Source organism: Artemia franciscana, chromosome 15 (assembly GCF_032884065.1).
Source record: "Artemia franciscana chromosome 15, ASM3288406v1, whole genome shotgun sequence".
Taxonomy (NCBI): domain Eukaryota; kingdom Metazoa; phylum Arthropoda; class Branchiopoda; order Anostraca; family Artemiidae; genus Artemia; species Artemia franciscana.
Window position 1 is genome coordinate 2896766 of NC_088877.1, and position 15175 is coordinate 2911940.

General features: G+C 35.3%; 1 protein-coding gene across 2 annotated transcripts in view; it reads left to right on the forward strand.

The window, feature by feature from the left end:
- Nucleotides 1–14837, forward strand: part of LOC136036704 (caspase-1-like) — an 89054-nt gene extending 74217 nt beyond the window's left edge. For both annotated transcript variants that reach the window (XM_065719024.1, XM_065719026.1), the window contains exon 5: nt 14519–14837. In XM_065719024.1, coding sequence (XP_065575096.1) covers nt 14519–14771 — 253 coding nt within the window. In that variant the 3' untranslated portion in view covers nt 14772–14837. The remainder of the gene's footprint in view (nt 1–14518) is intronic.
- The last annotated feature ends 338 nt before the right edge of the window (nt 14838–15175 follow it).

Below are 15175 nucleotides of genomic sequence, written 5' to 3' on the forward strand. Positions count from 1 at the left end.
TGGTCATTCTCAAATAAATTCAGAGCTTGGCATGCACTACGGTAAGTGTCATGTATAGTACCGTTTACAGTTCTCAAATACTCAAAGGATGTCGGACCGGGTACATTCACCAAAAGCAGGCGTAGAAAGAAGCATTCATGTTGATTGGGGTGAACGGTGTAGAGTCTTCCTATCGTGGTATCTTTGAAGATGGTAGGTTGGCCGTCGACTGACTTACCCTGTTTTCGACGTTCAAATACTTTATTTTTAGTATTCCACGTGTAATACGAAGGCACTTCAGTATACAGCAGTTTTTTTGCAAAAGAATAATTTTTGCAAAGCGAAAAAAAAGCTCTTAATGTTGTATCCGGTGGATTCAGGGCTCTTTGTTGCACGTTGGTTTCCGAGAAATAAACACGTTGACCATTCTGTAAATGTACCGCTAAGTGAACAACAGCTGGACTACGTTCATGTATCGGAAATGAAAGAATTCGCCAAACAGCTTCATTACTGCTTATGTATCTTCCAGCCTGATATTGTACGATTTCGTCGAAATCTTTGATTTCGGGCTGCAAGCCAAAAACTGCCATGTCACTGCCTTTGTTGACGTATTTACATATGTATTTGATTGCCTTTACGGAGTTACAGTATTCAACGTTTATGTGTGCATTAAATGTTTTTGATAATAATGGGGAATATGGAACAACCCACTGGTTATCTACTTCGATGGTGGTACCGTTACGCTTATTTATTATTGCTGTTTTACCGCCATCTTCAGTAGATCTTCTTCTATATTGTGGGTAACCATCATTGCCAGTAATTGTCTTTGATACTAAAAGTCAAGGATATTGCTTTGTGCACCTTCCTTTGGCCATGCATGGTGAATTTTCGTTCAGTGCACCGCAAGGTCCATGTATCATATTTTTTACAATAATATCATGTAACCCCTTATCGACATTTTTATCAGGTATTTCAGCGGAAATCACATCATCAATTTCGTTCGAAGTAATTTTTTTATGTAGCCAGATTAGTATATGTGCGTGTGGCAAACCTCGTTTTTGCCATTCCACTGAGTACATCCAGCATCGCACTGACCCAAACACTTCAAGTTTTACTATGTAGTTTATCAGTGATTTCAACTTTTGCCGGAAGACACGGGCCTTAATGTCATGCCTATGAACCGCCGATTGGCCTTGAAGTAAAAGCTGCAGTATCTCGTCCCAAGATTGATTACATGTAAATGTAATAAATAAATCTGGACGACCATAGAGACGAACATACGCAATAGCATCTTGAGCATATTCATGCATATGACGGGGACTGCCAGCATATGACGAAGGTAAAATTGTTAATCTTCCAACGTTTGTGGTATTACCGTCATTTATAACTGCATCTCGCAAATGAATGTATTGTTCAGAGCGGAGCTTGGTCTGATTCAGGCGGATATATAGCAAACGTTCTGATTCAATTTTAGCATACATATCAACGACAAATTGGTGAAACAATTCACGGCATTTTAAAATATAATTTTCTTCATCCTGCCGAATCATTAGTCTATAGGAATAATAATGCATTGCACTGCATTTCTTATTCATTTCTTTGTTAGTGGCTGGATTCATCAATTTAATATTAAAGTGATAGTCGTTGGCTCCATCCCAAAAAATGATAGGATATTGTAGGGCATCGTAGCATCGATGAGTTTCAGCAATTCTTAACATATATAGGTTTGTTTGTACCACCCATGTGGGGATGTTTTTTATCGACTAGATGTATAGCGCGGTCAGTTATCCAGGTTTTTTTTCATTTGCTATGTTGGGTACCAAGTTGGGTGCTTCCTCTCCAGCAACAGGGACCATGGCACATTTGGTATTTAAATAGTTTTTTGACGGTTTTAAATAAATTGGTCATCTCAGAAATTTGTTAGGAAACATTTTGACTCCATTTGGGCTTAAAGTTTTGTTCAGTAGGGAAAATGGCAGAAATAAAAATTTATTATTGTATAAACATTTTATATGAGGATTACTTAAAATGGTTGGTAGAACTTTGAGTGCATATAGATGATAATCATCCTGAAATAAAAACACCACTTCAAATGGTTTTAACTGGATTAATGCGAAATATTAAAAATATATTACATGGCTATCATTTCTGCAGTTCTAAAAGTGAATTCTTTAAACAAAGTGTTTATAGGGATGTTCCCCATTGAAACTAGTAGTGACAAAGCGGTATTCTTAAGTCCAAAATGAAACATAATATGGAAATCCGATTCCATTCAAAGATGGTTTATCTATTTCTTCAAGAGAACTAAGAGAAAGTGAAAGGTGTGAAACGAAACGACAATTTAGGAACTCATTAGAAGACGGCAGACAGTAGAGACCAATCCGTGTGACTGATTTATTTTGCGTCACTGAAAGATTGAAAAAAAAGTAGAAGAACAAAAATAAGTACTAAAAACAGGCAATATTTTAAAAGTCAGTCTACAATGGCAGACATCATTAGTTCTGGCTATTTGCATTTTTTAGTTTTAACATTCAGCAAAGCCTATCAAAACTTGGGTCCCTGAGAGATCCTCTCACTAGTTACCAGTCATTACCAATCCCACCCAAACTTTTACCCTGTAGTCTTATACCCTGTTCTTACCCTGTGCTGGAATCGACATTTATTTTCTATATGTTATTATTCCGTGTTTCGCACAAAATCTTGTCCCATTCCTTGTAACCCAATTGTTACCGTGAGGCTTTTTATTCTTATTCAACCACAAACAACTATTAACTATGCCATGGGTCAGGTTTTGTTTTAATTCAAATGTGATTTTTTTTTCCAGCAATGAAAGTTTAGAGGTTAGTTGAGTCAGTCCCTCTCAATACCTGATATCTTCGCATATGTCAGAACCCTGATTTCCCTTTTCTCAAATGTAAATTGAAGAAAGAAAATTCCCTATTTAATCGTACTACGCAGCCTTGATAAGTGAAAACCCAGAACACTGTAGACATTGGTCAAAATTATTTTCTATTAGTGCATCCAACTCTTGTTGAATGTATCCCTTGAAAACTAGCTTCTCGTGAAAGATCCCACCACCTTTGTCCCTTTTTAGTTTTTTCTTTCTGCTGGTGGATTGTTGGATATATGAATTCCTCTCAGTCTACGCTGAAAACTTCATTACTATACCGGCACAATTTTTTCTGCTAATCTTGTGGTCCTGAGCCAAGCTGATGAATATTAGTCATTTGACGTTGACCAGGGATAGAATGGTTAACTGAGATGTCGATGCTGGGACTTTTATTTATTATTTAGTTTTGTTCTGTTTCGTTACCCTAGGAGATTCTGACCAGTTTTGTGCGGTGGTAGCCATTTATTTTAGGAGGAAAGTGTTTGACCCTTGAACCTAATTATCAGATAAATGTCAAATTTACAGCTAAATATTATTCATTCTCTACATTCACTGTTTCACCCCTGGCCCTAGCTATTAATTCAATAAATTTTTGTCCTTTCTTTTAGCTACCTGATTTTTTTTTCCTTTTTGGCTGATAACTGGATAATCTCTGAAGAATTCGATAATTAGCTAGCGTCTGAAAATACAGGCTTATGGTGAGTCGAAGTGCTGGCCAGACATGCACTTTTGAACGTTTTACACGGTGGTATCAAAAGACGAAACAGTCTTTCATTTGGCTCACAGAGTAGACCACACGGACCTTCAGATGTCACTCATTCGTCAGTATTCTCTGGGTCGTTTTATCGTGTATTTTATATTTTCTGATTTTTAGTTCAGTGTATTTTTGTTATCAGAAGAACAAAAATCACTTAGTGTGTTTTCTTTCCTTTTTAGATGTCTATGTCCTAACTTCTCGTTTTGGCGAAAAGTTTTGGGAAGTTGTATACCTTCTACTAGATATGGTGTCAGGAGCTATGGTTCTAAGTATTAAGCCAGTTTTTTTCAGTCGGGACAAGATTACCTATTCGATTCTATTCCAGTCTGGCACCGGGCGCGGGGGTGACGTATATATAGTGACGTACATAGAATGACGTATAGTGACGCATATATGAGTGACGTATATATAGAGACATACAAAGGAGATTTCCGAGAAAACCTTTCCCCTCCTAGAGATGATTCACTAGGTTACAGAGAATTAACAGTTCAAGCCATAATTTATTCGAAATATTTTACTTAGAGGGGGGAGAATAATAATCAGTATTACACTGGCCCGCTTATCTAGACCCCAATACAATTCATATGCAATCAAGCCAGGACCCATAACGAATAAATAAAATTTTTAAATGGGTATAATATTATTTATTTAGATAGTGAAAACAAGTACAAACTCTAGATATTTTGATCACATATGCAGCGATCGACAAGTTTTAAGTTCAAGTTTTTATTTCAACTTTCACAAATAAATAAATAAATAAATTTTCGCGCTGGGGAAAACCTATGAGGGTTTGTATTCGCGTGAAAGTCCACATATCTACTTACCTATGATAGCAAATCCAATCTCTCTTACTCATTAATACACAAATCTCCCTCCCCCCTTTCATTCCTCCCAACCCAACCTTACCCTCCTGCCCACCCTTACCTTCATAGCCGACCCGTACATCAGTAGCAATACTAAAGTATTAAAATTACAATTAACATATTTACACAAAACAAAATAAGTAACTTCCAGTTCATTCCCAGGAAGTTCATTGAAAAAGAAATGTTGAATTTAATTGTTTTGTGGTCATGGAAAAGAATACCTTGTTTAAGAAATCACGTCAAAAATGCGTCAAAACTCCTGTGAATATTCTTTGAAAGTTTCAACCTAATAACCTTAACTACTTCCAAAATATTGCAGATTTGGCCTTTTTATAGCCTACTAGCTGTTGGGGTGGCGCTTCGAGCCACCCCAACACCTAGTTGGTGGGGGCGCTTCGCGCCCCCCCCAAGCCCCCCCGCGTGCGTAAAAACTTGCGAATAAACAACATTCTTCGCTGTCCAATTGTCGCTGCATATAAATACATTGTCAGGTTTACCGACCCTTGAACATGCAACGTACAATTGTCCATGGGAAAAACAATCAGGATTAAGATCTATACCACATTTTTCTAATGATTGACCTTGAGCTTTGTTAATGGTGATTGCAAATACTAATCGAATTGGGAATTGCAATCTTTTAAATTGAAAAAGCAGATCCGTTGGAATCATGGGAATGCGAGGAATAAGAACAGCCTCACCCTCATAAGGCCCTGTCAAGATTGTGGCCTCTATTAGGTTTTCCATTGTTTTTTTTTACGGCAAGTCGCGTGCCATTGCAAAGCTTTGGTGGGTTGATATTTCTTAAAAGTATTATTGGTACGCCTATTTTTAGTTGTAGCACGTGTGGTGGAAACCCTGAAGGATCTATGGAATTTAAAAATTCAGATGGATAATTAAAAGCTTCATTTGGTTCCAAAACTGTGTCGACTGACTTGTAAAGGACTGCCTGGTCTCGAATCTTGTTCAAAACAATATTGTTGATTTCGTGGACGTCTATATTTTTGGGTGCGAGAATCGCTCTTTCACTTAGCCATTTATTATTTTTATAATTTTTTAGAATATTCGGAAATACTTTTTCAATCAATTCATTTTTGGACGTCACTAAATTACAGAAATCAGCAGGTAGTTGTACACGTCCTGAAATTGAGTCTACTGTTTGACCAGAGTCATCGTTTTTCAATCGGACACGCATATTTGTAGTTAATTTTAATATTTTTACGTGTGCCTATAAATTAGAATTTTTTAGGCAAGCATTCATTTCGTCTGCAGGAGTTAAACTACGTAAAAATTGCGAATATACAACATTCTTGGCTTTCCCATTGTCTCTGCATATACAAAGCCGTATGTACTAATAATGACATCATATGCAAACGCTCTTTTTACAAACAAACAAACATGCATACATACAACTCGTTTTTATATAGATAGATAGATAGATAGATAGATAAAATACAAATTAACTGCGTAAAACTTGCGAATATACAACATTCTTCGCTGTCCAATTGTCGCTGCATATAAATAGATTGTCAGGTTTACCGACCCTCGAACATGCAACGTACAATTGTCAATGGGAAAAACAATCAGTATTAAGATCTATACCACATTTTTCTAATGATTGACCTTGAGCTTTGTTAATGGTGATTGTAAATGCTAATCGAATTGGGAATTGCAATCTTTTAAATTGAAAAGGCAGATCCGTTGGAATCTTGGGAATGCGAGGAATAAGAACAGCCTCACCCTCAAAAGGCCCTGTCAAGATTGTGGCCTCTATTAGGTTTTCCATTGTTTTTTTTTTACGGCAGGTCGAGCGCCATAGCAAAGCTTTGGTGGGTTTATATTTCTTAAAAGTATTATTGGTAGGCCTATTTTTAGTTGTAGCACGTGTGATGGAAACCCTGAGAATAATATCTCGAGGTAAAAACTGATCACCGACCATAACGATGGCCACTTCGTCGATAGTTGGAGCATTGTATCTACGCACATGTTGGCCAGGAGGCGTTTTGTCAGCGGAAATAACAATTTTATGAGTATAAGTAGGCATCAAATGGATGGCTGTTTTGAACAGACGCACTAAATTATTATTTTCGTGGAAAAGATGTTGTAATTGGGAAACGATTGTCCTTTCAATGTTGGGAGAAATTTCGCAACGTGCATTCAATTCAGAATTTCTATCACTGATGAAGTACCATTGTAAAAATTTATGATTCTCGCCTGAGAATGGTAGAAGAGACCCTGCTCTATGATAAATTTGCCCTTTTACTTTGAAAGTAGACATAAATTGATCTGGATTTTCAATTTGGGCTCCAAACGACGTCATTTGGAAACATGAGTTGTATTTTCTGATTCATTTATATTCCTTATGTCCCGGTGTTCCGGTCGTCATTTATATCCCCCTGTTTTATATCCCGCTTATTTTTCAGTTTTTTCCTTTTTTTAGTTTTTTTTTTACTTTTTTAGTTCTTTTAGTTTTTACGTTTTTTAGTTTTTTTTAGTTTTTTAGATGATTTTTTTTTTTAGTTTTTTACCTTTTATTCTTTTTAGTTTTTATTGGTTTTTACCTTTTTTTAGCTTTTTATCTTTTTTATTTTTTTTTATTTTTATTTTTAATTTTATTAGTATTCTTTTTCTCTTCTATTTTTCATTTTTCCTTTTTTTTAGTTTTTTTTAGTTTTTAGTTTTTTAAGTTTTTTACTTTTTTTAGTTTCTTTAGTTTTTTTAGTTTTTCGGCTTTTTTATTTTTTTATTAGTTTTTAGTTTTTTTTGAATACTAATAAAATTAAAAATAAAAATATAACCTTTTATATAAAAAAAAATAACCTTTTTTTAGCTTTTTATCTTTTTTATTTTTTTTTATTTTTATTTTTAATTTTATTAGTATTCAAAAAAAACTAAAAACTAATAAAAAAATAAAAAAGCCGAAAAACTAAAAAAACTAAAGAAACTAAAAAAAGGAAAAAACTGAAAAAACTAAAAACTAAAAAAAACTAAAAAAAAGGAAAAATGAAAAATAGAAGAGAAAAAGAATACTAATAAAATTAAAAATAAAGATTAAAAAAAATAAAAAAGATAAAAAGCTAAAAAAAGGTAAAAACCAATAAAAACTAAAAAGAATAAAAGGTAAAAAACTAAAAAAAAAAAATCATCCAAAAAACTAAAAAAAACTAAAAAACGTAAAAACTAAAAGAACTAAAAAAGTAAAAAAAAAAAACTAAAAAAAGGAAAAAACTGAAAAATAAGCGGGATATAAAACAGGGGGATATAAATGACGACCGGAACACCGGGACATAAGGAATATAAATGAATCAGAAAATACAACTCATGTTTCCAAATGACGTCGTTTGGAGCCCAAATTGAAAATCCAGATCAATTTATGTCTACTTTCAAAGTAAAAGGGCAAATTTATCATAGAGCAGGGTCTCTTCTACCATTCTCAGGCGAGAATCATAAATTTTTACAATGGTACTTCATCAGTGATAGAAATTCTGAATTGAATGCACGTTGCGAAATTTCTCCCAACATTGAAAGGACAATCGTTTCCCAATTACAACATCTTTTCCACGAAAATAATAATTTAGTGCGTCTGTTCAAAACAGCCATCCATTTGATGCCTACTTATACTCATAAAATTGTTATTTCCGCTGACAAAACGCCTCCTGGCCAACATGTGCGTAGATACAATGCTCCAACTATCGACGAAGTGGCCATCGTTATGGTCGGTGATCAGTTTTTACCTCGAGATATTATTCTCAGGGTTTCCATCACACGTGCTACAACTAAAAATAGGCCTACCAATAATACTTTTAAGAAATATAAACCCACCAAAGCTTTGCTATGGCGCTCGACCTGCCGTAAAAAAAAAACAATGGAAAACCTAATAGAGGCCACAATCTTGACAGGGCCTTTTGAGGGTGAGGCTGTTCTTATTCCTCGCATTCCCAAGATTCCAACGGATCTGCCTTTTCAATTTAAAAGATTGCAATTCCCAATTCGATTAGCATTTACAATCACCATTTACAAAGCTCAAGGTCAATCATTAGAAAAATGTGGTATAGATCTTAATACTGATTGTTTTTCCCATTGACAATTGTACGTTGCATGTTCGAGGGTCGGCAAACCTGACAATCTATTTATATGCAGCGACAATTGGACAGCGAAGAATGTTGTATATTCGCAAGTTTTACGCAGTTAATTTGTATTTTATCTATCTATCTATCTATCTATCTATATAAAAACGAGTTGTATGTATGCATGTTTGTTTGTTTGTAAAAAGAGCGTTTGCATATGATGTCATTATTAGTACATACGGCTTTGTATATGCAGAGACAATGGGAAAGCCAAGAATGTTGTATATTCGCAATTTTTACGTAGTTTAACTCCTGCAGACGAAATGAATGCTTGCCTAAAAAATTCTAATTTATAGGCACACGTAAAAATATTAAAATTAACTACAAACATGCGTGTCCGATTGAAAAACGATGACTCTGGTCAAACAGTAGACTCAATTTCAGGACGTATACAACTACCTGCTGATTTCTGTAATTTAGTGACGTCCAAAAATGAATTGATTGAAAAAGTATTTCCGAATATTCTAAAAAATTATAAAAATAATAAATCGCTAAGTGAAAGAGCGATTCTCGCACCCAAAAATATAGACGTCCACGAAATCAACAATATTGTTTTGAACAAGATTCGAGACCAGGCAGTCCTTTACAAGTCAGTCGACACAGTTTTGGAACCAAATGAAGCTTTTAATTATCCATCTGAATTTTTAAATTCCATAGATCCTTCAGGGTTTCCACCAAACGTGCTACAACTAAAAATAGGCGTACCAATAATACTTTTAAGAAATATCAACCCACCAAAGCTTTGCAATGGCACGCGACTTGCCGTAAAAAAAAACAATGGAAAACCTAATAGAGGCCACAATCTTGACAGGGCCTTATGAGGGTGAGGCTGTTCTTATTCCTCGCATTCCCATGATTCCAACGGATCTGCTTTTTCAATTTAAAAGATTGCAATTCCCAATTCGATTAGTATTTGCAATCACCATTAACAAAGCTCAAGGTCAATCATTAGAAAAATGTGGTATAGATCTTAATCCTGATTGTTTTTCCCATGGACAATTGTACGTTGCATGTTCAAGGGTCGGTAAACCTGACAATGTATTTATATGCAGCGACAATTGGACAGCGAAGAATGTTGTTTATTCGCAAGTTTTTACGCACGCGGGGGGGCTTGGGGGGGGCGCGAAGCGCCCCCACCAACTAGGTGTTGGGGTGGCTCGAAGCGCCACCCCAACAGCTAGTAGGCTATAAAAAGGCCAAATCTGCAATATTTTGGAAGTAGTTAAGGTTATTAGGTTGAAACTTTCAAAGAATATTCACAGGAGTTTTGACGCATTTTTGACGTGATTTCTTAAACAAGGTATTCTTTTCCATGACCACAAAACAATTAAATTCAACATTTCTTTTTCAATGAACTTCCTGGGAATGAACTGGAAGTTACTTATTTTGTTTTGTGTAAATATGTTAATTGTAATTTTAATACTTTAGTATTGCTACTGATGTACGGGTCGGCTATGAAGGTAAGGGTGGGCAGGAGGGTAAGGTTGGGTTGGGAGGAATGAAAGGGAGGAGGGAGATTTGTGTATTAATGAGTAAGAGAGATTGGATTTGCTATCATAGGTAAGTAGATATGTGGACTTTCACGCGAATACAAACCCTCATAGGTTTTCCCCAGCGCGAAAATTTATTTATTTATTTATTTGTGAAAGTTGAAATAAAAACTTGAACTTAAAACTTGTCGATCGCTGCATATGTGATCAAAATATCTAGAGTTTGTACTTGTTTTCACTATCTAAATAAATAATATTATACCCATTTAAAAATTTTATTTATTCGTTATGGGTCCTGGCTTGATTGCATATGAATTGTATTGGGGTCTAGATAAGCGGGCCAGTGTAATACTGATTATTATTCTCCCCCCTCTAAGTAAAATATTTCGAATAAATTATGGCTTGAACTGTTAATTCTCTGTAACCTAGTGAATCATCTCTAGGAGGGGAAAGGTTTTCTCGGAAATCTCCTTTGTATGTCTCTATATATACGTCACTCATATATGCGTCACTATACGTCATTCTATGTACGTCACTATATATACGTCACCCCCGCGCCCGGTGCCAGACTGGAATAGAATCGAATAGGTAATCTTGTCCCGAGTGAAAAAAACTGGCTTAATACTTAGAACCATAGCTCCTGACACCATATCTAGTAGAAGGTATACAACTTCCCAAAACTTTTCGCCAAAACGAGAAGTTAGGACATAGACATCTAAAAAGGAAAGAAAACACACTAAGTGATTTTTGTTCTTCTGATAACAAAAATACACTGAACTAAAAATCAGAAAATATAAAATACACGATAAAACGACCCAGAGAATACTGACGAATGAGTGACATCTGAAGGTCCGTGTGGTCTACTCTGTGAGCCAAATGAAAGACTGTTTCGTCTTTTGATACCACCGTGTAAAACGTTCAAAAGTGCATGTCTGGCCAGCACTTCGACTCACCATAAGCCTGTATTTTCAGACGTTAGCTAATTATCGAATTCTTCAGAGATTATCCAGTTATCAGCCAAAAAGGAAAAAAAAATCAGGTAGCTAAAAGAAAGGACAAAAATTTATTGAATTAATAGCTAGGGCCAGGGGTGAAACAGTGAATGTAGAGAATGAATAATATTTAGCTGTAAATTTGACATTTATCTGATAATTAGGTTCAAGGGTCAAACACTTTCCTCCTAAAATAAATGGCTACCACCGTACAAAACTGGTCAGAATCTCCTAGGGTAACGAAACAGAACAAAACTAAATAATAAATAAAAGTCCCAGCATCGACATCTCAGTTAACCATTCTATCCCTGGTCAACGTCAAATGACTAATATTCATCAGCTTGGCTCAGGACCACAAGATTAGCAGAAAAAATTGTGCCGGTATAGTAATGAAGTTTTCAGCGTAGACTGAGAGGAATTCATATATCCAACAATCCACCAGCAGAAAGAAAAAACTAAAAAGGGACAAAGGTGGTGGGATCTTTCACGAGAAGCTAGTTTTCAAGGGATACATTCAACAAGAGTTGGATGCACTAATAGAAAATAATTTTGACCAATGTCTACAGTGTTCTGGGTTTTCACTTATCAAGGCTGCGTAGTACGATTAAATAGGGAATTTTCTTTCTTCAATTTACATTTGAGAAAAGGGAAATCAGGGTTCTGACATATGCGAAGATATCAGGTATTGAGAGGGACTGACTCAACTAACCTCTAAACTTTCATTGCTGGAAAAAAAAATCACATTTGAATTAAAACAAAACCTGACCCATGGCATAGTTAATAGTTGCTTGTGGTTGAATAAGAATAAAAAGCCTCACGGTAACAATTGGGTTACAAGGAATGGGACAAGATTTTGTGCGAAACACGGAATAATAACATATAGGAAATAAATGTCGATTCCAGCACAGGGTAAGAACAGGGTATAAGACTACAGGGTAAAAGTTTGGGTGGGATTGGTAATGACTGGTAACTAGTGAGAGGATCTCTCAGGGACCCAAGTTTTGATAGGCTTTGCTGAATGTTAAAACTAAAAAATGCAAATAGCCAGAACTAATGATGTCTGCCATTGTAGACTGACTTTTAAAATATTGCCTGTTTTTAGTACTTATTTTTGTTCTTCTACTTTTTTTTCAATCTTTCAGTGACGCAAAATAAATCAGTCACACGGATTGGTCTCTACTGTCTGCCGTCTTCTAATGAGTTCCTAAATTGTCGTTTCGTTTCACACCTTTCACTTTCTCTTAGTTCTCTTGAAGAAATAGATAAACCATCGTTGAATGGAATCGGATTTCCATATTATGTTTCATTTTGGACTTAAGAATACCGCTTTGTCACTACTAGTTTCAATGGGGAACATCCCTATAACCACTTTGTTTAAAGAATTCACTTTTAGAACTGCAGAAATGATAGCCATGTAATATATTTTTAATATTTCGCATTAATCCAGTTACAACCATTTGAAGTGGTGTTTTTATTTCAGGATGATTATCATCTATATGCACTCAAAGTTCTACCAACCATTTTAAGTAATCCTCATATAAAATGTTTATACAATAATAAATTTTTATTTCTGCCATTTTCCCTACTGAACAAAACTTTAAGCCCAAATGGAGTCAAAATGTTTCCTAACAAATTTCTGAGATGACCAATTTATTTAAAACCGTCAAAAAACTATTTAAATACCAAATGTGCCATGGTCCCTGTTGCTGGAGAGGAAGCACCCAACTTGGTACCCAACATAGCAAATGAAAAAAAACCTGGATAACTGACCGCGCTATACATCTAGTCGATAAAAAACATCCCCACATGGGTGGTACAAACAAACCTATATAATTAGCATATATCACGTTTGAGGAGTCAATTGAACAGGACAGGGAAAAATACTGTTCAGACCTTATCTCTATCACCTTTATATACCAATATTAAGCCTGAATATCAAAACGATATGGATGAAGGGGTGTTAGGCTCTCTTTCATTTATGAAAGCCTTGAAAGGCTTTGGCAGGAGAAACTTAAATTCTAAAAAAGAAAAGTTTTGATTGCGATGTTTGCAAGAATAAGATCTAGTATTTATGCAGAATCTAAATATGCAAAGTTTACTAAATTTTAGTTTCTTGTAGAAGTTATCAGGAGATGAAAATTTAACTGCATAATTTAGAAATAAGGGTGAAACTCTCCAAAAAGGTTGTAATATGTAAGAGGATTACATTAGAATCAAAAATAAATGGAAACCCGGAAAATTGTATCCGCAAAACCTGAAGCTTTATATTTTTTCATACTTGGGTGGTTATGTATACTCATATCTTTTCACTCGGGAGACCATCTTGATGATCACCCTGGGGACACTGCCTGAAATTTTCAAACCACCAGGCAACGATTCTTGAAACTTTTTGACCAATCAACAAAAAAATATGTTGTATCATTTTCAATCAAAATTTTGACTGCGCTGATTCCTAACTAAAACTAGATTTTTGGCCCTTTGACGAGCTCCGTTTTGTGAAACGAAATTTTCATTTTGGGGGCCAAAGCCCCCAAGCAAAATGTATTCTTGTAAATTAGTGTCTTCTTGGTCCAAAGACTAAAGAGACTGAGTTTCAAGCTGTTCAGTATAGAAAAATAGGTCATTTTTCTGCCCTTTGTCTTGTCCGTTTTAGGGGAGTCATTTTTTTCAGTTTCCATTTTGCATGAGGACTTAATCTACATAAGGTAATCATAAGGACTTATAGATATAAGTTTTGAGCCGATGCAAAAAAAGTTTTGGGGCCATCTTCAGACGTCTGTTAAGGGGGATCTTATTATAATCTGTTCTAAATTAGGCTCCTCTTGGCCAAATTGGGCCCAACCTGGCCCACCTGACATTTTCGGCCCTCCTACAACAAAATGTAAGATCCTATTTTCTGAGAGAACAATCTCTGAAAGCTACGAGCGAATCAAACACATTAGATCTACAGTTAACATATTTGTAGATAACTGAAAATTTCCATAATGCACGGCCCTATTTACGGGAGCTTTGGGGGATTTTCATCCTTGGAGGCATACTTATCAAGCCTTTCAATTATTCTAAACGGAACTTTTCTTTTAGTGGTTTGAACTGAAGTAAATAGTGGGCAGGTGGTAATTGACTTTACATAGGGAGCAACAAATTCATAGGGAGGGGATTGATTGCCCTTCAGTAACTTTCAATTCTTGAAAAGGGCACTAAAATTTTAACTTTTTAGTCGAAACAGTCCACTGCATAGTTTCTATGTCAACCCTTTAAATACAAAATTGCCAAGTATATTATGTGTTTTTTCTGTCTGGCTTTCTCTGTTTTAGATGGTAATCGAATTTAACATTACTTTTCTTCTTTTTCTTCTATTTTCAACATCACACTTTACACAAGTTCTTCAATTTTCTAGATTGTCATAATTAATTTTCATTCCAGGTCAAGTCTCTCAGAAACTACTGAAATTGCTGATTCAGAAATTGATGAGCCAGACGAAAAAGAGGATGAAGTTATCAAAGTTGAACATGCTTTGAAACTTATTGAAGAAAGTCTTCTAACAAGAAGTGACCACCAGTTTGAAGAAATAATTTCGGATATATTTAAGTGTTTAGCGAAACACCAGCCACGAACTTCAAAACGCTCCGGTGCTTTTCTATCAAAATTTTTCAGAACAAAAGGTTCAAATAATTGAATTTTATATTAAGAAATATCAATTTATTGATGCTCCAAATTGGAAAATAAATAAGGACTGGGAAAATTTGGATATTTTCATATGAAGTTGCGATAAGTAGCTTAGAAAACATACGAAGCATTTATCAAGGGTAAACACAATTTCAGCCACACAGAAAAGGGCATTTAACTTGCAAAAAAAAAACTATTTCCACAAAATGATGACTCCGAAGCTTTTTTTTTGCACAGAAGAATCAATTAAGTTTTTTAAAGGAGTAGTATCCAAAAGCATCAATCAGAGCAGTCAAAGACAATACTATAGGGTCACTTATAGCAGAGGGTCATAAGCCTTCAATGTATTATTTTTTCCCAGAGGCACTTCATATGGGAGAGGTTGTTGCTTAGGATTCGGTGGGGGTTAAGGCG